This window comes from Accipiter gentilis, chromosome 10 (genome assembly GCF_929443795.1).
Source record: "Accipiter gentilis chromosome 10, bAccGen1.1, whole genome shotgun sequence".
Classification (NCBI taxonomy): domain Eukaryota; kingdom Metazoa; phylum Chordata; class Aves; order Accipitriformes; family Accipitridae; genus Astur; species Astur gentilis.
This window is the reverse complement of record NC_064889.1, coordinates 15,171,842-15,196,506: the sequence shown is the minus strand read 5'-3', so window position 1 is coordinate 15,196,506 and position 24,665 is coordinate 15,171,842. Positions and strand designations below refer to the sequence as shown.

Here is a 24,665-nt window from a genome sequence, read left to right as displayed (position 1 = left end):
CCCGCGATGCTGAAGCCTTCCGCCGGGGCTTCCCGGTCCCCCACGCGGGGCACGAACGGCCGCAGGGCGACTTTCGCCGCCGCCTCTTGCCGGGGCCCGGGGCGGGGAGCGGAGGGGCCCCGGGGGCGCGCCCGTCCCGCCCCGCCCCGCCCCGCCCCGCCGCCCCCGCGCTGCCTCCTGGCAGGGCGGCGGGTGCCGCGGGAGGCTGCTCGGTGCCGCCGCCGCCCGGGAGGGAGGTTATGTAAGGGGGGAGGGAGGCGGCGGCGGGAGGAGGAGGAGGAGGAGGAGGAGCAGGACGCCTCGCCGCCGCCGTGCAGCCGCAGCCAGCCGGGGCCGGTGCCGGGGCCGGGGCGGCCGCATGTGCGAAGTGGGGACGCGGCCGCCGCTGGCCGCCGAGCGCGGGGAGCCGCCCGGGGGTGCCGCCGCCGCCGCCGAAAGGTGCCGAGACATGGGGTGAGTCCGCCGGGCCCCGGCCACGTGTGGGCGCCGACCCCCGCGTGGGCGCCGCGTCCCGCCCCGGCCCCGCGTGGGCACCGCCTCCGCCCCGACCCCCCCGCCCCGGCCCCGCGCCCCGACCCACGCGTGGGCGCCGCCTCCCGCCCCGGCCCCGGCCCCGCCGCAGGTGCGCCCGGCCGCCGCGAAGCGCTGCGCTGGGAGAGCCCGGCCGCCCTGCGAGCGCTCCCCAAACCCGGCGTTTTATAACGTAATTAATCATTTACCGCCCGCTCGGCGCGGCGGCGGGGAGGCTCCCGCCCGAGCCACCGGCGGAGCGGGCAGGCAGCGGAGGAAGAACACCCCGGGCGCCTTACCGGTGGCAAAATCCCCGCTGGAATGAGCGGGGAGGAGCTGGGGGCGTCGCGGCCCGGGGGAGGCTGATGCGGGGCCGGGGGTCCGGTCCCTCGCGGGGAAGCGGCGGGATGTGCGCGCCGGTGTGAGCCGCGAGTTCATTGTCAGATGTTCCGTGCTCTGGTTCAGCGAGAGCGCTCGGCTGCTGGAGGCACACAATAAACTTGCCTGAACTGTGCCAGTTGTTCGCTAATTTCTGTAAATATTCACCCCGCCGCCCCCCCCCCCCCCCCCCGCCGTGCTGTGTTTTTTTTAACATGCCAGAAGTCTCTGCTAACATGTGATGGCCTCTTGGGGAATTCATCTTGGTCTTTCCAAAAATCAGTCCTGCATTTTTCCTATCCTCTAACTTTAATGAGGGGACAAAAGCCAAATGCTGGCATTAGAGCGGTTTGTGAACTAAGTGTCAGGAAACAGAGGCTACGGTTGTGCTTTTGTCTTGAACTATATATAGGTTTGAGATCCTCTCGACCAGAATGTCTTGGGGGATTCCAAACCCACACATTTAATTTGCTTTATTTTTATCCTATTATGTTCTCTTACACCTTTTCTCTTCCTTGCTTCTCCTCAGCCCCCTGTGGCAAGGAATCATTCTCCAGTTTCTGAGCTTCCTCATGCTGCTTCCAACTATGCATACTCACACTATAGATTTGTTTATTATTCTTGAAGTTACATAATTTGAGACAACGTGGATAAATAATGAATTAAAATGCCACGCATGTGTCCGAATTTGATACCCAGGAGTACTGAGTAGAAGTACAGGGGCAGAGGGAGGAATAAGAGCTAAGTATCTCCCTGTGTTTCGCTTCGGGATTACGAGGGGCTCGTCTGCTTCTTAATTGTGTGAAGTTCCACTGGAAAGTAAACCAGAACCTGTCCTTGGGGTTGGAGAAAGAAGCATCAAAACCTGGCTGGAGCAGCGCTGCCCCGCTGAGCCCAGGATGGTCAGAAACATCCATCCAAGGGAAAGTTGCCTCTGTCATTTTACCTGGGCATCTCTAAAGGCAAATATTTTTGTTAATATTTTTAACCGTTTCCACACTGGTAGATCAGTTTAGCTGAAAAGCTTAGCTGTGGCTTGAAGAGAACTGAGGGGAAGGTCGCAGTGGTCCCCCACCCCCTTCTGGAAGTCAGTCGTAGCTCTGGGCTTGACGTGGTCCTGCTCTGCCTCCAGAGCTGCTCAAGCTGCGAAGCACTTGAAGGCTTTTTTTTGAGTGCTCTGCTTGTGCTCGTGTCTGTGCTGCTACCTACATATGCTGTGTTGGGTCATGCAGACTTCTACAGGTGTGAGACACGTTCACCGGTCTCATTCAATATCCTGATTTAATGTGTTTCACCTCAAGTTATTTCAGTCTTATGCCAGTGCACGTGAGATCAAACTCCCAGCGTCATTCATTCCCAGGGTTTCGGCGTGGGTGGTATACGCTCGTACACTCTGTACAGAGTGCAGACAAGGTGGTTTTGGATATATGTTTTGCCAGTGTCTCGCTTCCCATTCACCTTTCTGACAGAGAACTTGGTAGTATGTTTGTGACAGTGTTGTTGCAGCCATGGCTTAGCACGTGTGACACAGGAGCAACGCCCCCAGGTTCCTCCCTGTTCCATCTCTGCTGGCAAATCCTTCACCTCTGCATGCTCCAGCTTTTCCTTCTGTGAAATGGCCACCTCTGTACTTACCTGTCTTTGTGAAGCAGGTTGTGGTCAGAGTACAGAGCTCAGTCTTTCTTACTTGAAAGAATATATTTTGTCCCAGGCCTTCCAGTGGGATTTGCTTCCTGGGCACGTTTTTTGTGTCGCGTATGGGGCACGTTCTCACAGAAATTGTGACAATAACTTGATGCTTAGCTCTTAAAATATTTTTTTTCCTTTTTTTTTTTTCTTTTTTTTCCTGGGGGTGACCATTGCTAATGATTGATTTAAATGCCGCCTATGGATTTGGCAGTGACTGATGGTGCTATGAAACCTGATATAGCTACTTGAGCTCAGTAAAGCTATTTAAATTGCTTATTAGCTGTGAACTGAGCTATTTAAACTGTTGTTTTAGTTCAGCTTACTAGGCAGCAAGGTAGTGTAAAGTTTTACAAAAGTAGCTTACATGTTTAATAAAAATTAATGCCTGTAATTCAGGGGATGTGAAAACAATGCTGTAAAAAAAAAAAAAGAAGTGTCCAGACAGAAAAAAAAAAATCTGCTCCAGTGCCCGTTAAAGTCAATGTGAAGGTTCCTGCTGGCTGAAAACCATTGTCTTTGGGTCAACGCACTGTTAAGGATCTTGCTGGATGAATATTTACTTTAAAGGGAACAAATCTTTTCCTAAATCACCACTTTCGTCCACCCAGCCTATCTGATAACTGCTGTTATCTCAATAGTCTCAGAGCTTGAACTTTAGCTATTTGAAAACCATAATGTAACACATTTCCAGCTGTAGAAATCTTTGAAAATACCACCTGATTTGTCTCTTGGCGTTGCAAGCCAAGGGCTAACACAACCAAGAAAGTGGCTCGCTTGTCTGTGGCTCTGATTTTAGTGAGCTGTACCTACTCATCTAATAGCTGTGGTCTGATTCAATTTGACCTCAATTTAAGCAGTCTAAGCTAACTTTCCAGTTATAAAAAAGCTTCGGGTTAAGTTACTAGATGATTTAAGGAGGTATTGGATAGCTGCTTCATCTGTGCTTAAATTCTTCTACTATTTTCATTTCTTTAGTATTGCCTTATCTCTGTTACAAAATATTTCTTGTTATGAGGCATGTGACAAGTATCCAGTTTGGATTAGACCTGTAAATCACTTCACTGCTCCTGAAGCTGTTATTTATATTATCTGTTGGATTAAAACTCAACTAATTTAAATACCCTCTAGCAATAAAATTGAATTTAAAATCTGTTTTATAAATCATATCCAAATGAAAATCAGGCCTCTGAGTGTTAGAAATTATTGCAGAAAGCTGTACAACAATCTAGTAGTGTGTGCTATACAGGTTAATAATGAACCAGCTCATAGCACACACTTCTCTTGGCTGATATGAGATGGCTTCTCTGTGCTGCTTCCACAGGGGCTAATGTGGTATGCTAGTCCTATCTGGCTGGGATCCATCCATACCTCCCCCAGGTGGGCTCTGGGCCCACGCCTTCCTCCAGGAAGGTGGAAAAAGGTGAGTTTTCAAGGCTGGATCAAGCAATGAAGTAACATCATCTTAAGGAGACTGGACTCATGAACAAAACTCTGCCCCTCCTGTAATATTTTCATGAAAAGGTGCAGTTGGGGGCCTATATTTCTGAGAGCAGTCATATGTAATGTTTTTATTATGCAGTGACATTTAAGAGAATCAGGGATGTCTGTCTTGCACTCTTGCCTTCTGCTGTTGGCAATAGTAACATCCATCGGCCAACATACGGCTTTATTTGGGGAGTAGAAGGCAAACAAATGGGAGCACGAGGAAAGAAGAAGGTGAAGAAAGCAGATGATGTGATGAAGCTAGTGTTATAGGAAGACATTAATTTTGGATGGTGTTCAAGCTGGCCTTTCCCGGTACCAGCAGTACTTTAGATACCATGGTGATAAGCTTCGCCTAAGAAGCTCCATAGCGGGGAATTGCATGTTGAGGAGGAAATTCACCTTGGCTGTCGTCCAGCTCCCGCTGAAATCCACGGGAGTCTCGCGCCGGCTCCCTCCAAAGTTTGGCCGAGCCATCTGTCCATGAGGGAAGGGGACATCCTGGGATGCCAGGAGTGGTGGGCAGATAATGGCACCCAGCTTTCGCTGCAAAGCCACTGCCCCTCAAAGCAGGGCTGGTACGAACATACGCCCAAACGCAGCTGGGTTGGTACTGTGAGCTCAGGGACTCTTTTTTGAGGTTTTAAGGTTAGCAGCTTCAGTTCAGTTCCTAGCACAGCTTGGGGGGGGGGGGGGGGGCAGTGTATGTCAGGCATCATCCAACTGGTGATGGTGTTGGTGTTCAAAGAAAGGGACTGAGATTTGATAGATGCTGAGGCTGTTAATCTCATGATTTTTTGAAGCAGCTGGCTGGGGATGCTTGATTCTTCACAGCCTTGGTTCCTTATGTAGGTATTCCCATTTTGCAGAGTGGATATAAACGGCTGCTGTTCTGATTTGGAGAATTTGGTGTCTCTGTGTACAGATAGATACAGGTGTCTGTACAAAACCCAGTGGAAAAGTCAGGTCCAGAGAACTTTGAGTTCTGGAGTAGTATGTTAGGTTCACTGAAATGGATGGAAAACTCTGTTGGCCTCAACAGTATGTATAAAATTTGCTATATGTAGTTCCTTTCTTATATTTAACACAATTTAAGTAAGGTTAGAGAGGGAGGGAGCTTGGTGGGGTGGGAGGAAGAGAAAAAAAAGAGCAAATAGCTAGATCGTCATAAGGATTTGTGTATGCTTAGGATTTTGGTGTGATTGCATTCAAGTGAGTGAACAAACTTGTAATGTTGGAGTGTTTCATCCAAGTCTACCATCAGGTAAGAGACCTTGTCGCCTCTCACACAATTATGAGAGGAGATCATAACAGTGCAGATAGATGCGCGTAACTGAATTTGGGCAAAAATATCCTGTGTGAATAAGCGTCAAGGAAAACCTGGGATTGGGGGAAATTACAAAACAAGCTAATAAAAGAGTAGCAGAAAGAAATGATGGAGTGATTGGCATGAAAGGCACAGTGGGTTATGAAAAAGATCATAGGGTCTGCTAGAGATAAATTCAGCAAATTACAATAGGAAAAATCTGCCAATACCACAACTAGTTTGAGTGCCCTGGTGCAAATTTCACCAAAATTCGCTCACGCAGACAATGCTGTAGAAGGAGTGAACAGAAAGGAAACTTAATGCTAAGAGAGTGATCATAGTCTAGTTGCTCTCAGCTACTAACCTAATTAATTACCACTGTTAATTTGATTATCACTTGAGAAAAAACTTAAAAATAAAATATCCTCCACAAAGTTGGGATGTCCCTCAAGCCCTTCTTTCTTTTTGAAAAGAGGATGGTGAGTAGGTCTCCTGATAACAAAGACATCATTTGAAATGTTAAAATGAATTATTTGATGTTCAGTTCCTTTAAACTGACAGTAGTTTTAACTGATTCAAGATCTGACAAAGTGTCTTAAACTGTTCAAGGATATTCCCAGCATGACTGAAACAGGCAGAGAGGAGCAACGAGTTTGCTGAGAACTCGAGAGCAAGGGCATCAGCCTGGTTTTGCATCTAGATTTTCTGCAGTGCTGTGTATTCATTTGGCTCTATTAATCCAGTGCCTACAATAAATAGCCTCACCCATGAACATATATTCAAGGACGGGTAAGCATTTTGAATCAGCTGTTGGTTGTCCTGTTGACTTTGTGATAGGGTGTGTGCAGAGTGGGAAGGTCCTTGGTCCTGAAGGCTGCTACACAGTCACATCTCGCATCTCTGCCTGCTTTCACCGTGAATGCTGTCCATCATGTCTGTGCACTTTTGTGCACTGCAAATACAGTGTGCGACTTGTTTATACGGTGTTTTTGTTGTGGCTCTTTAGGGTGTAAATGTGCTTAGGGGAACATATTTCAACTATGTTTCTCTGATAATTAAGCTACAAACTGTAAATAGCTGAAAATCCTGTTATTAAATCTCAGAATGTGACAAGGGCACTGTCTTCAAACGAAGACAGAAAGCATTTAAGCTTGTGCATTAAAGAAGGACTTTTAATGGCAAGAGCAATTAGGTAGGGAATAGACCATTAGTATCAGGGAAGGTTACTGCTGTGCCATAGCCACGCATCATTCAGCACAGGTTAGAGATGGTGTGAGTAGGGGTTGTGTAATACATACTCATGCAAAATGTACAAGATGAGACTGGATGATGCAGTTGATCTTTGATTGTATTTTTGATGACACATCCTAGCTGCTCTCTGCCTGTTTGTAAGAGAAATCTGCCCGCTGCTGCTGGCTTGGATGCTCTGTGCTTAGCTCATGTGTGACATGAGTAGCTGGCTGCTTACTCCTCATTGACGCAGCTACTATTAGAGGCTATTGGACCCTCTTGCATCACTTGGAAATGCTTCGTAATGGTAATTTTGCCACTGGGGTCAGGATTAAAATGAAGATAATATTTTAAATAATTGATGCTCAAGGCATTTTAGGATTTGTTTAAAAAAAAAGAAAAAAAAAAAAAGGATATTGCTGGATGACATCACCAAGCGGGACAGCCTGCTTAATGACTCATAGGGGAGCAGGAGGCTCTGCTGTGTAGGTGTTTCAGGATTTGTGGGCTTCATGTTGAAGGCTGGCAAGGCTGGGAGCTTTAGCTGCACAACAACTGTGGCTTTATCATGGAGAAGAGCGAGCAGATTTGACACAGGGGAAAGAGGGCCTGGCAATGGAGGTGTGAGCAGAAGTGACTGCTGGTTACTGTTCAAAGCTTGTTCACTTCAGTGGCAACGCATCCTCCTTTCCTGCCTCCCTTACGCACTAGTCTGATTTTATTTATTTGACGTGGCTTATCAAAATGCAAGATTGTAAGAATTTCTGAAGTGACAACGTGTTTTCTTTCTGTCTGGAAGTTTCACTGCAGCCTACAGGATTTAGAAATGCAAACCCTGCTGCAATTCAAAAAGAAATTTTCTGTAGAAGTTGCACTTTTCTGCCTACGCATCAAGGGGCCTCAGAGAGCCCTCTGGAGCTGCTAGGTGTTGTTCCCCGTTAGCATTTGCATTACAGTAATAGAAGTCCTGCAACTGCATTCTTATCAGGCGAGGTTTCGTACATCAATGCAGCAAGACAGCAAAGGCCTCTATGGAAAATGTTTAAAAACATGTAGCCAGCTTGTACAATATTTTTTCCTAGAGCTGCTTCTAGTTGTACTGAGGATCCTTCCTTGTGGACTGTGAAATGGTGTGTGTCCTGGTTTCAGCTGGGATAGAGTTAACTGTCTTCCTAGTAGCTGGTACAGTGCTGTGTTTTGGGTTCAGTATGCGAAGAATGTTGATAACACTGATGTTTTCAGTTGTTGCTCAGTATTGTTTAGACTAAAGTCAAGGATTTTTCAGCTTCTCATGCCCAGCCAGGGCATAAGAAGTTGGCACAGGACACAGCCGGGGCAGCTGACCCAAACTGGCCAACGGTGTATTCCATACCATGGGACGTCCCATCTAGTTTAGGAACTGGTAAGTGAGGGGGCAGTGAATCGCCACTCGGGGACTGGCGGGGTGTCGGTCGGCGGGTGGTGAGCTATTGCCCTGCGCATCATTTGTACATTCCAATCCTTTTATTACTACTGTTGTCATTTTATTAGTGTTATCATTATCATTATTAGTTTCTTCTCTTCTGTTCTATTAAACCGTTCTTATCTCAACCCAGGAGTTTTGCTTTTTTTTTTCTCCCGATTTCCTCCCCCATCCCACTGGATGGGGGGGAGTGAGTGAGCGGCTGCGTGGTGCTTGGTTGCTGGCTGGGGTTAAACCACGACATGTGTATGAGTACTTACTGTATAAATACTTGTTGTTTGCCTCTGCGTAACACTTTGCAGTAGATTCTCCTCAGATATGGAACACTGTATTTTTTTTGGGGGGGGGTGGGGGGGATTAAATCTTGCATGGCTCTGAAGGCAAATGTTAATTTTATTATGTGGAGGTGTGAGCATCTTATTTTCAGTATTCATTACTTTTTCATCCCTGGAAGAAGGACAGGTAGTGTAGCCAGAGCTGGGAGTATTCAGCAAGGCTTTTCCTTTTGAAAACATAGTACTTCAAGATGCACACTGTCTCTCCTTCATATTAATTGCGTTGCAGTGACTGACTCAAGTTCTTTGCTTTTGGTGAGTTGCTCTGTAAACTGTAACAGCAACGCTTTGTTGTTACCTTTGTTTCATTCCCTGGTTTTATCAAGCTTTTGTATTCTGGCTTCCCGCTATAAATCTGTTGCACACATCTAAAATGTCTCCCTGCAGTTGTTTAAGTGGGAACATGTGATCTTTTTTGTGATACTGAAAATTGTCAATGAGAGCTTTGAAAAAAACGGGAGAAATTCTCTGAGATGAGATGTGCAAAATGTTCCCAACTAGCACTCAGGGCTGCACTGGGGCTCTGGGCTGCTTGGAGGATGCGTGGGAAACGTGGGGAGAGTCTGACACTTTTGTTATTGTTTATTTCAGAGATGGTGATGTCTAAAGACAAGGCAGGAGCTCTCTTCTGGTAGGTAGTTCAGATGCCGGTGCAAAGATGGCAACAGCGTAGTTGTCCCCCTGTCTCTGCCTTGGCATCGCCCCATCTCTAACCAGGATGTACCTATGTACGGACCCACCAGGTAGAGCCCCCACCTCTTACACCTTCACATTGTCCAAACCCCTGGTAGCCCCAAAGCCGAAATACTCTTCCCTGACCTGCCAGGAGGTTTCTGCCCAGACAGGGCAGCCTGGAGGTGCTCACGGGCACGACATACACCCAAGAGCACAACCGTTGCCCTTGAGTATACAAGGAGGACATAAAAGCGTCTTTGGACTCTATTTATGTGCATGTGTAATCCAATGATTGCCATAATAATCCCCTCTCCTCCAGCTGGGATAGGTAGAATTTTTTTCTTCTATGAAACAATAAAGGAGATCTAGTTGCCTAACACTTTATAGCACACAGGTGAATGAGATATCGCTCTTTTCATGATTATTTTATTTTGTGTTTGACAGCTTAGTCCGTTACAGGAGATAGCTAATTTTCTGTTGCCTGTTGTTTATAGAGGTGGTCTTTCTAAACTTGTATTTAAGGTATCTTCTAAAAATGCTAATATGTAAAAAGGAGTCTAATTTGGTTTAAGGTCCTTTTCAAGAGGAACGGAAACTGGCTTGACTGAGAACAGGGATTTGGCACTTCGCTATGCCCACCCAAATTCAATGAAATTCAATTAAAAGCTTGAGTCTCTAATCTCAGTTACAATGAAACACAATAGCTGCGGAGCCAGGGTCGGATCCCGTGTTCCAGAAAGGGAGCTGTTGGTTTGAGAGGTATTTGGGGGGCAGATGGGGAGGCTGCTTACCACCTCCCAGGCGGATCCAGAAGTGTGTGTGAGTCCATGCTTCTTGGGGAAGTTTCCTTTCCCCTCTGTGCCTTTTCCACCTTCCTTTGTGCTTTGGAGCAGGTGAATGGGTGTTTGTGCATAATGTGAAATTCCACTTTGTCTTTTGAGAGATCTGAAGGACAAATAACATCTTTAAAGTTTCCGTGTGATCCTCAAAGTCGTTCCCTGGACAGAAAGTTCTGAGCATCTGTTTTTTGAGACCTTCAAAATTGTATATTATGGAAGATGCATCAGCTTTCAAGGACTTAGTCGTATGCAGCCTGATGCTCCCAGCAATCTCTCTCTCTCCCTGCTTTGCCTCCCCAGAATTCTCTGCAAAGCCTGTGGTTTTGCAGAGGGCTGTAGGGAGGGCTTCCTTCTTCAGCTGGACCGAGCTCCTTGTGAAGCCTAGGGTAAACAGCTCTCCTGTGGTTGTGGTTACCTGCTTTTCCCTCTACAGAGAAGGCCTCTTGTGACTTTTTTAGTCTTGGAGCAGTAATCCTGCATACGTATTGTTCAGATTTTTGCAAAAACTTTTCTCCATTGAGTTAGAAATTAGCATTTCAAATTCTATGGGGGAGAAGTTGCCAAAGTCTTTATATTTTAAGCGTAGAGTTTGGAACAGAATCAAAATATCTAATCCACTTTGCATTCCCTGCTTGGTCTTTCCTCCCTGCCTTATGAATTGGCATCCTTGTCCTTAGGAGGTAGAGCAATATTGTGGAACTCTGTGAGGCTTCTCCCGTGAAATATCAAAGTAACATTGTATTGATTTGCAACACACTTTCCAATAACTGTTAAATTAGCATGAGTGACATGAGGTTGTACTGGAAAGAGCTTATGCTTGTCAACTGCTTTACAGGATGACCTCTGAATTATTGGCCAGAAGAGAAAATAGACACACGACCGCTGGGAACGATTTGGGATGGTTCAGTGCTGCCTGTTATTCCTTAAAAGAACAGCTTATTTCCATGAGTTAAACAGGGTGCTCCAAACCTTGCACCTTGGATCTATGTTACTTTTCCTCCCTTTCTTATCTTTTTCTGTCGCCTTTTGGCACTCCTCCTTCCCTTGCGGTGACGTTGGAGCTGCCGCGGCTCCCTGCGGGGAGGGCAGCCTGGCCGGTGCCCGGGGCGGCAGCAGCTCCGAGCCTGGGTCAAAGCGTTGGCTGGGGAGGCACATGGAAAAACACGGGGCTAGTCTGGGTTGTCTAGGGAGAAATGGGCAACTGAAATGCTCTTTTGCTGCCTTTCAGGGGTAGTGAAGCTTCCTAAAAGAAAACTGTGTTTGGAGAGATCTGTAATAGAGGCCTTACAAGTCAGATGGATTTAATTCTTAGGGTGCTAAAGTGTGAATGTGCAAAAAGCATAGTAAGAATTTCTCACCAGTTGGCACCTTATCCTCAGTGGCTGAGTACTTGATCCATTCTGCATACTAACACCAGGCACTAATTTTAGATCACAGGGACTACGAAGAGTGCAGTTTCTAGCTCTTGGCTTGTTATAATTTACTTATGGCGAATAGGGGAAACTGTGCACAAACTTTTTCCTCCCCCAGCAAGGGAGGTGTCTGCTTCCACTAGCAAAGAATCTCCTACAATGAGAGTGCGCTCAAAACAAATTACTGAGGAATACAAGGCATGATTTTTAATCCTATTTTAAAACAGATAAATCTTGATAATTTTGTTCTGAAAATGAAGCAAAAAAAAATCATTTAAATTGTATAATAGAAGTTATTCTAGCATAAAAATCTGATAGAACGTACAAGCTGATTTTGCTCACATTTGTTTGATATAAATAAGCAGTAACTTAGAGCAGAAGAGGATCGGGTCTCCTGCATATACTCTTCCATTGTTTTGAAGGGTGAATTCACTGCTGCATAAATCTCATAAAAGGTTCGAAGCCCACAGTAAAAGTATTAGTAAAGGACACAGCCATAAGCAGGTTGCGTCATCTGGGATGTGTATCAGCCTGACGTATTATCCATCGAGTGCTTTGTTTGCGTTTGGTAAATACAATGAGCTACCAGCTTTGTGCTGAAGTAGCACTGCAGAACTTATCCAGTCGGCAGTGAGCAGGATGAGCCTCTGATCGCCATCCAGCCAGTTTGTTTTGTTTCACAGGATTGCTGGAGCATAGTTCTGTCCTCTCGCAGTTGATTCCTCTTTCAAGAGCAGACATAGGGACAGCTAAATGTATATACTGCATGTATAGTCCTACTCCAGACCCTACTGTCCATGGTTTGGGCAGTCCTCCACTGTATTTGCATGTGCCAGGTCTGGGTATGTGGCTACCTTTAAAAATAGGACAATAACTTTAGTGTGTTTGCAACCAGAGAGCAGAGAAGGATTTAGAAAAAAAATACCAGAAAAAGAAAGTATATGTATGTAGAGACCAGTGACGAGTGGTGTTCCTCAGGGGTTGGTATAGGGACCAGTGCTGTTTAACATCTTTGTTGGCAGCAGGGACAGCGGGATTGAGCGCACCCTGCAAGTTTGCTGATGACACCGAGCTGTGTGGTGCGGTCGACACGCTTGAGGGAAGGGATGCCATCCAGAGGGACCTTGACAGGCTGGAGAGGTGGGCCCGGGCGAACCTCATGAAGTTCAACAAGGCCAAGTGCAAGGTCCTGCACATGGGTCAGGGCAATCCCAAGCACAAATACAGGCTGGGCAGTGAGTGGATTGAGAGCAGCCCTGCAGAGAGGGACTTGGGAGTGTTGGTTGACAAGAAGGTCAACATGACCCGGCAATGTGCACTTGCAGCCCAGAAAGCCAACCGTATCCTGGGCTGCATCAAAAAAAAAGCATAACTAGCAGGTCAAGGGAGGTGATTCTCCCCCTTTACTCCGTTCTTGTGAGACCGCACCTGGAGTACTGCGTTCAGCTCTGGGGCCCCCAACATAAGAAGGACATGGACCTGTTGGGGCGAGTCCAGAGGAGGGCCACGAAGATGATCAGAGGGCTGGAGCACCTCTGCTATGAAAACAGGCTGAGCGAGTTGGGGCTGTTCAGCCTGGAGAAGAGAAGGCTCTGGGGAGACTTTATAGCAGCCTTCCAGTACCTAGAGGGGGCCTACAGCAAAGCCAGAGAGGGACTTTTTACAAGGGCAGGCAGTGATAGGACAAGGGGTAATGGCTGTAAACTGAAAGAGGGAAGATTTAGATTAAATGTAAGGAAGAAGCTCTTCACTGTGGGGGTGGTGAGGCACTGGAACAGGTTGCCCAGAGAGGTTGGGGATGCCCCATCCCTGGAAGTGTTCAAGGCCAGGTTGGATGGGGCTTTGAGCAACCTGTTCTGGTGGAAGGTGTCCCTGCCCATGGCAGGGGGGTTGGAACTAGATGATCTTTAAGGCCCTTTCCAACCCAACCCATTCCATGATTCTATCAGTGCTGCCAACTCATAGGGTAGCCAGCATATCAAGCAGCAAATAGTGGCAACTAAATAAGGGCAACGCAGAATAGCTAACACAAGGCATGTTATCCCCTGGCTATCACAACAGTGCTGTACTCCAGCTGAGGACCCACTACACAGCCGGTTTCATCAATAACTGTGTGATACCCGCAGGCCCTCGAGCCTGCACCGAATGGGAATCCTGGGAGAGAGCCCAGCCCCAGCGTGCTGGCCCACCCGAGCCCATCATTTTTATCCCAGTTCATGGAAAAATTATTTTAGATCATCTCATCGCTTTAAACATTTTGGTAAGTGTTAATATACTTTCAGCGCAGTGGAAATAATCACCATATGGCTGTAAGATTTGCCATCTGTCTAGAAATGCTGAAATACAATTAGTCCATGTAGTCCATTTATCAATCTATAAGTGACAATATTCACAGTCCTGGCAACTTTGGCTGCTGACAGAATCAGCACTTGTATAGGCCTACCTGTCTGGCCTTATTACAATCAATATATAAATGAGATGGAAAAAATCCCATCATTCAGCTGTGTCCTTCACCCTTGACAGAAAGAAAAAAAAAAAAAAAGGGTCTATATTGGTGTAAATGAGACTGAGGAAATTTTATGCCTTAATTTTTGTAGCACTAATTGGATTTTTATGTCTAGTAGACCTTATTTCATAAGGCAAAGCCAGATTTACTTGCAGTCTTTCCATCAAGAAATACCAGCAGGACAGAGTATGTCACAGGGGAAAAAATTATTATTAAATCCTTTCCTGTTGTATTAACTTCCAAGGCACAAAAAGCTAAATGTTAGAAACATGAGAAATGTGATCATTAGCATCATACAGGTAAGATTTTATTTTTCTAAGGTTTCTTGTTTGACTTCAGAAGTGATAAGGTGGCTTTTCAGCAGAGTGAATATTTTTTTTAAAAAAAAGGTCAAGGCCTTTTTATTTCAAAATTACTAATGTTCTGACACTGTAAGGGGTCTGACTTTTGACCGCTCCTGCAAAGCTAGCCCTGGCTAGCGGGTGTCCTAGCCTGACTGCTCACGAATGTTACTGCCTTAAAATTTGGGTTAGATTTGTAATGGCTAATGCATATCCAGAAAATAACTTGAACTTTTTATTTGGTTTTGCATATTACCTGGACTCATCTTGCATAATAAGTTTATAACAAGAATGTGTGCTGTTTTGTTTATTCTACAGCCAGCCCACACTAATTTTTAAGACTCTGAGTCTGACATGAGTGTCAGATGCTGACATGAGTGTCATTTTTTTTGCATATTTGCATTATAGCCTGTAGTTATGGACCCTGCATTGCATGAAAAATGCTGATACTTGAAATTTAATCTTCCCATAGCCCACAACTCGTATAACCTGTACCTCGCATAACCCACAAAGTTGGAGGTATTGGCATGCAGAAATCGGAAGTGCCAAGGGAGCAGAACTGTGGGGAACCGAAATAGGTGACTGTTGAGGTTCAGGAATTTCTGGGATAAGTTTCTCCCAATATTACCTGCAAATATGCACAGTTTGCGGTATTAGCAAGTTGTAGGGGTTTAGTTTTGTGTTTTTACTGGTATGGGGGGTTTTGTGGCAAGGGGAGTAAAGTTTTTTTTTGTTTGTTTTATAGATACTGTGTTTCTCATGAATAACCTGTTGCTTAAGTTTTTCAGATTTAGTAGTTTTTCTCTCTTGAAGCTCAGGAGATTACCAGAGGATCTTCACTTTTGCACTGGGGTTGCTGACAGCTTTTTATACCAACAAATAAATGTACATATCTGAGATCTGTACTGTAAATCTGATGGCAACAGATGGTGTTATATTTTTAAAGATTAAAGTGAATAATGTTAACTTCTAAATGTTTGAAATTTCCTTTGTATTTTTAACTTGAAGCAGAAGAAATGTGTCATTCCATGATCTTACTGGCTGCTAGTAAATACATTAGTTTCAAGAACCGTGTCCCCCAGTTCCTTAGAGAGGTGCTGCGTGTGTGCTAGCAGCAACCAGAATACTCTGTTGATTCTATTAGTCTATTAAAATAGCCAGAAAATGGAAATCTGCTTTTTTCCAGATAGTCTAATTTAAACTGCGTTGAGTGGGGAATGGCACTGGCTTTAGCCATGCTCATTTGTGCCCAACACCTTGCCCTTTCCCAGCTGCAGCTGTGGGGTTCCTGGCTGCAAGCATGGGGTATATGCTTGTGTGGGAACCTCTCTTTGCTGTTTTTAACACACTGTCTTTGGTGCTCTTCACTACATTTGGTGATTTTTTTTATTATTATTATTTTTTTGTCTTCTACATGGTTTGCTCTAGAAGGAGGCTGGTAGCAACAAATCTATTTAAACATGGCAGTGCTGTTGCCAGCCCAGTGCTGTTCTCAGCATGGGCAAGTTGATACATGTACCAAAACCCCAGTGCGGGCATTGGTTTGCATCTTTCTAATCTCTTACAGAGTAAATTGCTTATTCTTTAATTGCTTTTAATTTTTACATGCTTAAGTTTCATTAAAGGCATGCATCCTTGTATTAAACCATCTGTTGGCACCCTTTTCCTTGCAGTCTATTAAAGCACTCAGACCTGAGTGTTTTATTAGTCCAGGTGCTCTGGCAGCATCTCCGGTCACAGCGTGTACCGGCACAGGGCGTGCACCGTGCCCTGCCTGAGTTGCCTGCAGGTGGTGGGGGCCACTGGGACAAGCAAAGCCCTATCGTTTGCTTCTGACATTATGGTTGGTAGAATTCCTTATTTGATCCTTTAGGCAGTAGATCAAAAAGAGTTATACAACTTGTTCTTTAAATTGAACTCATTGGCTTTTTTTCCCCCTAGTGTAAGTGGAAGAAAAGCCTCAGGGGAGAGCATTTGAATAGGGCATGGGAAAGCATATTGATAATTACATGCATGGATTAGTGCACAAAAGTACTCCACTCCAAGGATCCACTTAGTTCTGTGGCATTTGAAATAATGGAGTGTTTAATCATATTATTTTCCAATATTGAGGCTTTGATTATGCTACTGATTAAAATCAACTTTTCAGATTCCTTTGTGCAGAGATAACCTCATCTGCCATGCAAATTCTTATAGCATGGGAGGAGAAAAAGTCCTAAACATAAAGATGCTGCCCTGGTGGTATCAGTGGGTTTTACCTGCACAAACATACACGTGGTCTTTCACTTCTATCTTCTGTTTGTAGGTACAATGTATTTTGATCATATATCCTCTGATATTTAATCTTTTCATTTTTTAAATAAACACCGAATAGCACACGCAACCTCAAAGTATCCCCAGCCTCCTGCCACACAGAAGATGAGGATTAATAGTAAGATAAAGACTCCACTAGCATGCTAAAGGATTCTCCTGCTGGTTTACAAATGCAAAATAAATTACTCTCTTCCTCCAAAATTGTCTATGTTATTTTCTCTTCTTTGATCACTTCTTACCAATGCTAACTCTAGATGCGTGTGGTGTCTGAGGTAGGCTGAGGAGGCCCGGGAGGGACCGGGGCTGCTGGCACTTCATCTCCCCCAGCAAGGGCAGCGCTTGTGGGGCGATGAGGGCTCTGAGGAGCACGGCCTCTTGGTTTTGGATGGCGCTCGAGGAGCGCGGCGCCGTTCAGATCTGTATACTGGGTCCTTATTTCTCCTATGCAAAACAAACCAGCCAACCCCCGTGGTGCTTCACCTGTGCATGAGAAAATTCACGGTGGCACAGAGCCGTGGTTTTGCCGGGGTTCGGTCGGGCCGCTCTGACGGCAGCGGAGGCCCGCCTGTGCCCTGTGGGGGTGAGCTGAGCCTTCCCTGGGCTGGCTCAGCCCTGCGCAGCCCACCGTAACAACGATCTCCTCTGGGGTCCCTCCTGCCCAGGCCTCCCAGTGCTGCAGCAGAGGGTCTTGCCGAGAGCTTTCCAGAGCAGCTCCTGACGTGTAAAATGCTGCGTGGGGTGTGTTTTGGTGCTTGCACCCAGGCCTGTGCGCCAGAGCCCCCGAGCTGTAAGAAAGGCCGTGTTTCCTGGGCCCAGGGCCGCCGGCGAGGCGCGGAGGGAGGCCGCTCTCCCTCTCGGGCAGACTGGAGCTCCCTGCTCCAAGACGTACACTTTCAATTTATAAGGGCAATCTCTTGCTGAAATATTACAATGCAAATATTGTGCCACAGAGGAGGCTGTGCTAAAAGCATTAACTCTACTGGAGCTGGGGCGAACCCAGAGGATGTAATTTTTAACCGATTCAAAGACATAGGAAGGCTTTGGGGGTCTGTTTATGTGCTGATGCGGCCTCGTTTGTCGACTAGGGTAGGAGGGGTGCCAGGGGTAAACAGAGTGCAAGTGGTTTTTTCAGTTTAATAGGGTTTGAATTTATGCCTATGCAAATGAGAGGCCATGTAAACATTACCGAGGGCGCAAATTTATGGATCCTCTTTCGCTGTCTTCTCAGGAAATATCTCTGAAATAATCAGAGTAACACAACCAGTTTTACACACACACATGCCTCGACTTGTTTTTTTTTCTAATAAATAACCTTACCTGTGGAGGAATAGTTCAGGGTCCTCTCAGTTCCTGTCACTTGTGTATGAGTGTTTATTCACAGTGTCTCTAAAGCTTAATAGCCGTCTGGAGATAGCCCAAAAATAAAGTGTGAAGTTTTTCACTGCCTAAGTTATAAGCCTTTTAATTTGTACATTGACTTCATAAGGGCATAATGGTATTGTGAGACCTCACAGATGTTACAATGATTTTCATACTGAGAGCTTTTGTCCTCAAGATTGATTCTTTTGGACTTATTCAGCTGCAAATCAAAAATTAATTTAATTAATGTCTGTGCTTGTAACAGAAAATTCCTCTTTAGCTAGCTAGGTTTTTTTCTTATTTTTTTTCTGTATAAGTAACTGGAACCATTATGTTTCCTACACATGAGAGAAGCACTTTTGCTAATTATATTCTGTCTGTTGAAATAATAATGCCTGTAAAAGAAGAGAGCCAAAAAGTGGATTTTTTGCATGAATTTCATATATTTCTGCAGGTGAGTTGATATCAAATCTAGTATAAAGTGGCCACCAGAGAATCATGACTGTGGTTATATGAATGAGTTGCACGACCTTGCCCTCGATTAGCACTGCTGCCAAATTCAGCACTTCTTTTCAACCTCATTGTGAGGAGGTTGGTCTGCCTACAAAATAGGAATTTCAGCAGATGAAAGACTGAAAAGAAGGGCTTTGAGTAAATTATATTTCAAAAATAGCTGTTTCTTGTTTTCTCTCTTTTAGGGATGGCGTTATTTCTGTCCTGCTGGTCTGGGTTTTTCAGAAGTTGTTCCCTGTACCCTTCTATGTGCCCACAGTTCCACCCTGCAGCAGGGAACACCGTGCGGGAGTGCAGGGCTTGGCTAGCAGAGTACCGACAAATGCAGTGTAATGGGTGCCTGCCTATTTATTTTTTTTACAGAGAGAAAAAAGAAGAGCAAAAACCGACTGCAGTTGTCCCCTGCTAGCCCAGCCTATCGCTCTGGGCCAGTTCTCCTAACCCTCGTGTACAACAGATAGTAAGGCTTCCCTCTTCTCTCTGCGCTCACCCTTCCTGCCCTGTATTGGTCAGGGTTGCTTCTTGATCCTTCCAAGTAATTTTTGCTGTGAAAGTACCTGCGTGAGGAGGACCGTTTGCACTGCAGGACAAAGGGGAGCAGCCCACGCCTGTGGAGCCAAGCAGCTCTGGGCAGACCCGCATCTAGCCACCAGTGCTTGGCTGCAGGTGGGTGGTTTGCAGGGCTGGCATCCTGTCCCACCTTCTTCCACATCGTGTAGGAGCAGTTGTTAAAACCACCGATAGCTTCTCTGTGGTGTGTAAAGACTGTTAATTTTTACAATAGTCTCTTTTGTTGCGTGGTGAGTATTAAGCTGTTGATTTAGCCTTTTAAATTCACGCAGTCAAAAACTTCCCTGGGTAGAGGATGTGGTATAAAACTGCCCTGCAATGATAGCGATAGCAAAGCTACAGAGAGGAAATGAGGCGATTTAATTTTATTTCCGGCCTTGCTACTGGCTCTGTTATCCTGCAATGCCATCTCACTCTCGATGGCTGTTTCCTCAGGTGTAAAATGGAGCCATTACCCACCTGCTTGCTTCATGCTATGAGTTTTGCACTCTTGCAAGTTGGAACAGGCTCTTCACTTTTGCTGGTTGTGTACATTGGCAGCCGATGCCAGAACCTGCCTGTTGCAGCTGATGAGAACTGAATGATCTGGATTAATTAGCATATGCCAGTCTGGGAAGGGAGCAAGCTGCCTGCTTTCATAATGCCGGTTTGCTGCTACCACATCTGTAAAAGGCGCAGGTTTAGCATTCGCCTCTCCCCAGCTCTGCGTATTGCCCATGCTGAATGGGCCCAGCCTGCCATCCTGCTCCCTGACCCCAGCCATGAACTGGGCAGCGACGGACATTGAGGTTACAGTATCTCAGGGAATTGGGCTGAGGCAGCTAAATTTGCTTTGTTTGTGGCAAATGTAAGGGGGATGCACTTGTCTTGACTGGAGTGCATGCGGTTAGGTGAGGAGGTGTCCTCCAGCTTCATACTTGGTCATCACTGAGAAGCTAATTCATGTGGTTTTCTACTTTCCCCAAAGATTTGATCCAAGGTGGTATAAGCCTTCAATATGTAGAGGTAACAGGCTGGAGGATAGCAGACTCTCTCTTTTGCTTTGAGCAAAGATTAATTTGGTGTATGAACTGAGGAGGAACTGTAACTTCTCCCCACAGCAGTTACGTCCTTCATCAGAGGTCTGCCTTTACTTGGATTTTGGTGTTTCGGGGAGAGGGCTTGGTTGTTTTTTAAAGTTTGAGATGTGCATGTGTGAACAAGTGAGTAGAGTTATGGGTAAATGAAACAGTATTTTCACAGGTAATTTTTAGGCATCACTACTTGCCAGGACTTTCATTGAGATGAGTATTTCAAATAGAAGAAAAATCTCCATTCATGAACTCGGGGGCCATCATGCAACAGTAGAATCTAGAAAGGCAAGGCAGCAGCAGCCTGGCAGGGCAGCTGCAGACCCCAAGGCATGGGACCCCCGGTGCCGGCACTGCTGCCAGCTGAAGGGGGACATTTGGTGACTTCTGGGATCCTGGAGGAGTGACTGGAGAGCTTGCTGCTTTCAAGGGGCAGGATATATTTATTTGGGGTTTTTTTGGGACCAAAGGACCAAAGGCGTGAGTTTGCCTCGCTAACGCGCTCTTAGCCTTTGGAGCTGTGCTTGCATTTTTGGGAAGTCAGAGGCACACACAGGTAGTGCTCCATGGCTTCGGGAGCAGGCATCGTTGCCCTCCTGCTTTTGCAGAGGAGGTGAAGGCAGCTGTCAGGTGGCCCGCTGGGAGAGCCGTGAGTGCACAGCTGGCCACGCCTGGGGAGGGGAGGCGTGGGTGGGAACAGCACTTCTCTTTTTAGCAACGTTGCTTATTTTTGAATTATCATGAATAAATACAAACGGCACTCTGAACTACATTACATGTGAAGATATACATAAAAGATTAATTCTTTTTGTTGCACTGTCAGACAGCAGTAGCGACACTCAATCCAAACAACTATTGACACCAAGTTTATCATGTTGCATTTAGCAAATAAGATTTTTGTATCATGACCAGTGATGGGGGGGTATGTCACAATGTAGGTTTTTGTGTTCATGCCTACTCTTCTTCCTTCTTGAAAGATTCTCATTATCTAATACTTGTTATAGCAAATCACTGTAGATCTGCTGGCGCTGTCAGGCAGTATAAACCTCAGCGCGTGCATGACGCTGGCCTATAGCAGGAAGCACCACATACCAAAAACTCTATGCTGACGCGCTGTCTGCAGGCATGTGATTCCTCCACCAAATGGCAGCTATATGAGGACATGCTCTCTTAAAAAAAATGTATTTTTTTCCAGTTGGTAAATTAGGCATTTAATGCAAAGCTGTCTAGTACTAGTGTGGGGAGAGAACAAATAATCCTGTCCTGTAAACTAGGAATCCTTATCCCAGAAATTTTATGTGATCTGTTAATGGAAGTTTTAGCAAAACATGCAAATAGTGGTTTTGCCTCTGGTGGAGTACAAGAGCTCCTGTCACAAATAGGTTTGATGTTCCAGACCCTACAACAAGTAAAGGAGCTGCTTTGTTCTATTTACTGCTCGGTCAGCGTATCCACCTGATGTGCACTGGACACGTTGCACGTTTACAAAAACTTGGGTGCTGATCCTGCAGGCACCCACATGAGTCACTGTGGTGGTGTATTTACTACCAAAAAGATTGCTCCAATACAGAAGTGTTCATCTCATCAGTGCCTTGTTGGGAGCCGGAGCTGGCTCCACGTGGCCCTGCACGTGGTTGGGGTCCAGGGTCAGGGGCTTGCAGCTAGCTACACACTTGTAAAATTTAGCATTGTTGTATATTAACCAGAAAGTGATACTGTATCTCACACAGCTGTGGGTCCAGTTAGTTAGCTCCAGAGTCTTGGGGTTTGCTTTTTAAATTCTTCAGAAAAAGTTTATGACATATTTCTACATTAATGGAGAATGATTGTTTTTTACTTGAGATTTGTCTCATATGACACAAGGATGGAAATTAAAAGTCAACTAAAATGCACAAAACCATGACTTGAAAATTGCAATCATATTTATAATACATGCTGGCCATATTTAATAATAAAAAAAACTTATCAAAGTGCATTTTCTGTCTTAATCTGCATTATTAAACAAAGAACTTAGGTATAATTTAGGTCTCCATTTGCTACTTTTCCAGCAGCTTTACTCTAAACAGTGGATGTTACTGTCAAATTGATTTTTAAACAGATTTTTTTTTTAAGAGTATTTAATCAATCATTAATAACTTTGGTTAAAATTCATGACATTTTAAACATTCATAAATTCTCTTTGTCTTCTGATTCATGAGTCCGCAGCCTGGCTGGCAGCACCACTGCTCCCTGCCTCCCTGGGCAAACTGGCAGTTTCATGTAACCACCAGCTTACAGTGGCTCAAACGATGCAGGATGCGCTGCGGGAATTTAAAGTTAGCATTGCGGTTGTTTTAAGCATAAAACTCGATAAATCTCTGATAAAATGAAAAGGAAAGAAACCCTGGGAAACTAAGTCATTCCTCTATCGGTAAAGTGCTTTCTTGAAAGTCAAAAGTTGCAAGTGAGTAATGCAGAATAATCCTTCTCAATTTGGAGCTCTGTAAGGCTGTGGTAAGTGTTTTAAAAGTGTCTAATTGAGATTTTCATTTGAAAAGTGAGTGCCACAGTTTTATAGTTGCCTGCTTGTGCTTCACTGGTCAAAGGAGTTTGGGATGCAATGAAGGAGGGTATTTCTCCCCCCATTATAAAGCTGCACCACTGGAGTTTGTCAACGCTGTTGGCTTTGCTGACCCGCCGTGGTGTGCGGGAAATCGTGGTGGCACCAGCTCCCAGTGCCAGCGGTGCCGGCTCATGGGCCCTGCTAGAGGTTGTGTCCTGGAGGGCTTCGTCGGCTCCAGGGGGTCAAAAATTAGTCCTGGGGCTTTGCTGCCTTGTAGAGGCACCTACAGCAGAAAGGTCAAAGGCATACATGGAGAGCAACCAACTAGCCCTTCCAAATTGGAGTCTCAGTGGAAGTTCCAACAGCTCGCTCACCTTGGATGAGTTAAAATGCTTAAACTTACACGTTGCATTTCCTTTTTTTTAATAATTTATCAACTAGGACACTATCACTGTGAGCGATAGGGCTGCTCTTTGCATCCAGGAAGACAAAATGCACTTTTGGGGGGTTTACTAATCATAAGGATTAGAAACATAGTCTTTACTTTTTAATAAAAGCCTCACATGAACGGATAGATGGCTGTCTCAAGTCCTGAGCTTCATTATCCATTAATTTATCCACTTGGGTGCATGTATACAGCTCCTGTTGACAACAGTAGCTGCTACAAGACTCCTGCAAAAATGGAGATAGATAGCTTTTTCCTGTCATTCTACTTTTATTATCTCCAGATTTACTTTATATGCTTACTGCTCCTGCTGCAGAGAGGCCAGGTATAGTTTTAACAGTGTTTTCTGGTATTGTTAAGATGAGTTAACAAAGTTAAAGTTGTTTGTGGAATGGGTTTGCATGAAGGAAACTTCTGAAAGTTTAGACTGCAATATATAGGTCATATTACCATTAGCAAGAACAGTTATTAGTAGAATCCACTAAAAATGTAGAGCTAAGTAAAATGTGAAATAGATTCAAAATTATTCTTCACTCGGGAAAGTATATATTTTTAGAGTAAAAGAGTAAGCAGCTTGGGGGAAACTTCCCTTCCCTGCATTCCTTATGGCAAACAAACTCCATGACCTTTGTGGGCGTTATGCTGGTAATCCTGTGTAATGGATGATGGAAATATTTAAAAAATGTTACAGGGACCTGCCCCTTCTTTCCTCCCAGCTGAGGATGGTATCGATTTTAGTGTGTGAAATGAGAGTCAGGTTCTGTGACCTACTGGTAAGGAAGAGCTGAAGCAAATGTTACTCTTTCACAGCTGTAACATGACAGTCCCATTGTAATTTCAGTTTATCTCATACAAGTATTTTACAGGGTTCAGCACAGCTGTCCATCCAGCAACCTGCCTGGCAGCCCCTGGAAAACTGTAAAACTTTGCGTATGTCTTGCAAGGAGAAAACCATTGTTTCGTTTTCTCCCTCCTGAGGCCTTGCTGGACTTTGCAAGCTCACTCCATTCTAGAGTTAAATCGCTTCATCTGTTTGATATTTGTAAATTTAATCCCTTGATTTTAATTTAACTGCAACAGTCAAGATCATGTGTGATGTTTGATACAGCTCCTATATACAGTACCTGAAGTTGTTCTGTTCTAAAAATGCCCTGGTGGATATACAAGGAGCTGAAGATTATAGAAATCTTAATAAAAAACATAGTTCCAAAACTATGGGACTGAGAATAATAGAATTATTTATACGAATAGGAAAGAATAGCATATGACAGCAAGAGATCTCTCTGGCCTTTCACCTACCTCTTTTCACTTGCTTTGTGCAAAATTCAGCCTGGCAGCCTTTTCAGTTTCCATGTGGTAAACATTTTTGGGCGGTAACTCTATTGTAGTACAATTGCTTTTGAATCCTGTCATAATTCTGCCAAGTGTAACTATTCATGATATAATATTTTGTATGCGATAAGAATATATTGAGAGGTACACTTAAATATAGACTGTTACATGCTGTAGCATTTAAGAACTAAAAGCATAAAAACGTATATAAAAGCACAGTAGAGCTTGATATACAGTTCACTTATATTTCTAAATTTGGATTAAAGGTATAGTTGGAAGTGAATTTAGTTTTATGGCTTTTAAGAAAGTCTTAATTATGATCTGCAACCTAAATGACTTTGTGCGTATCATGTTTT

General features: G+C 44.9%; 1 protein-coding gene across 1 annotated transcript in view; it reads left to right on the top strand.

Annotated features, from left to right (window-relative positions):
* Positions 1–210: 210 nt before the first annotated feature.
* The window catches only part of HOMER2 (homer scaffold protein 2), a 65,904-nt gene continuing 41,449 nt past the window's right edge, over positions 211–24,665 (top strand). The window contains exon 1 of the mRNA XM_049812557.1: positions 211–453. Coding sequence (XP_049668514.1) covers positions 359–453 — 95 coding nt within the window. The 5' untranslated portion in view covers positions 211–358. The remainder of the gene's footprint in view (positions 454–24,665) is intronic.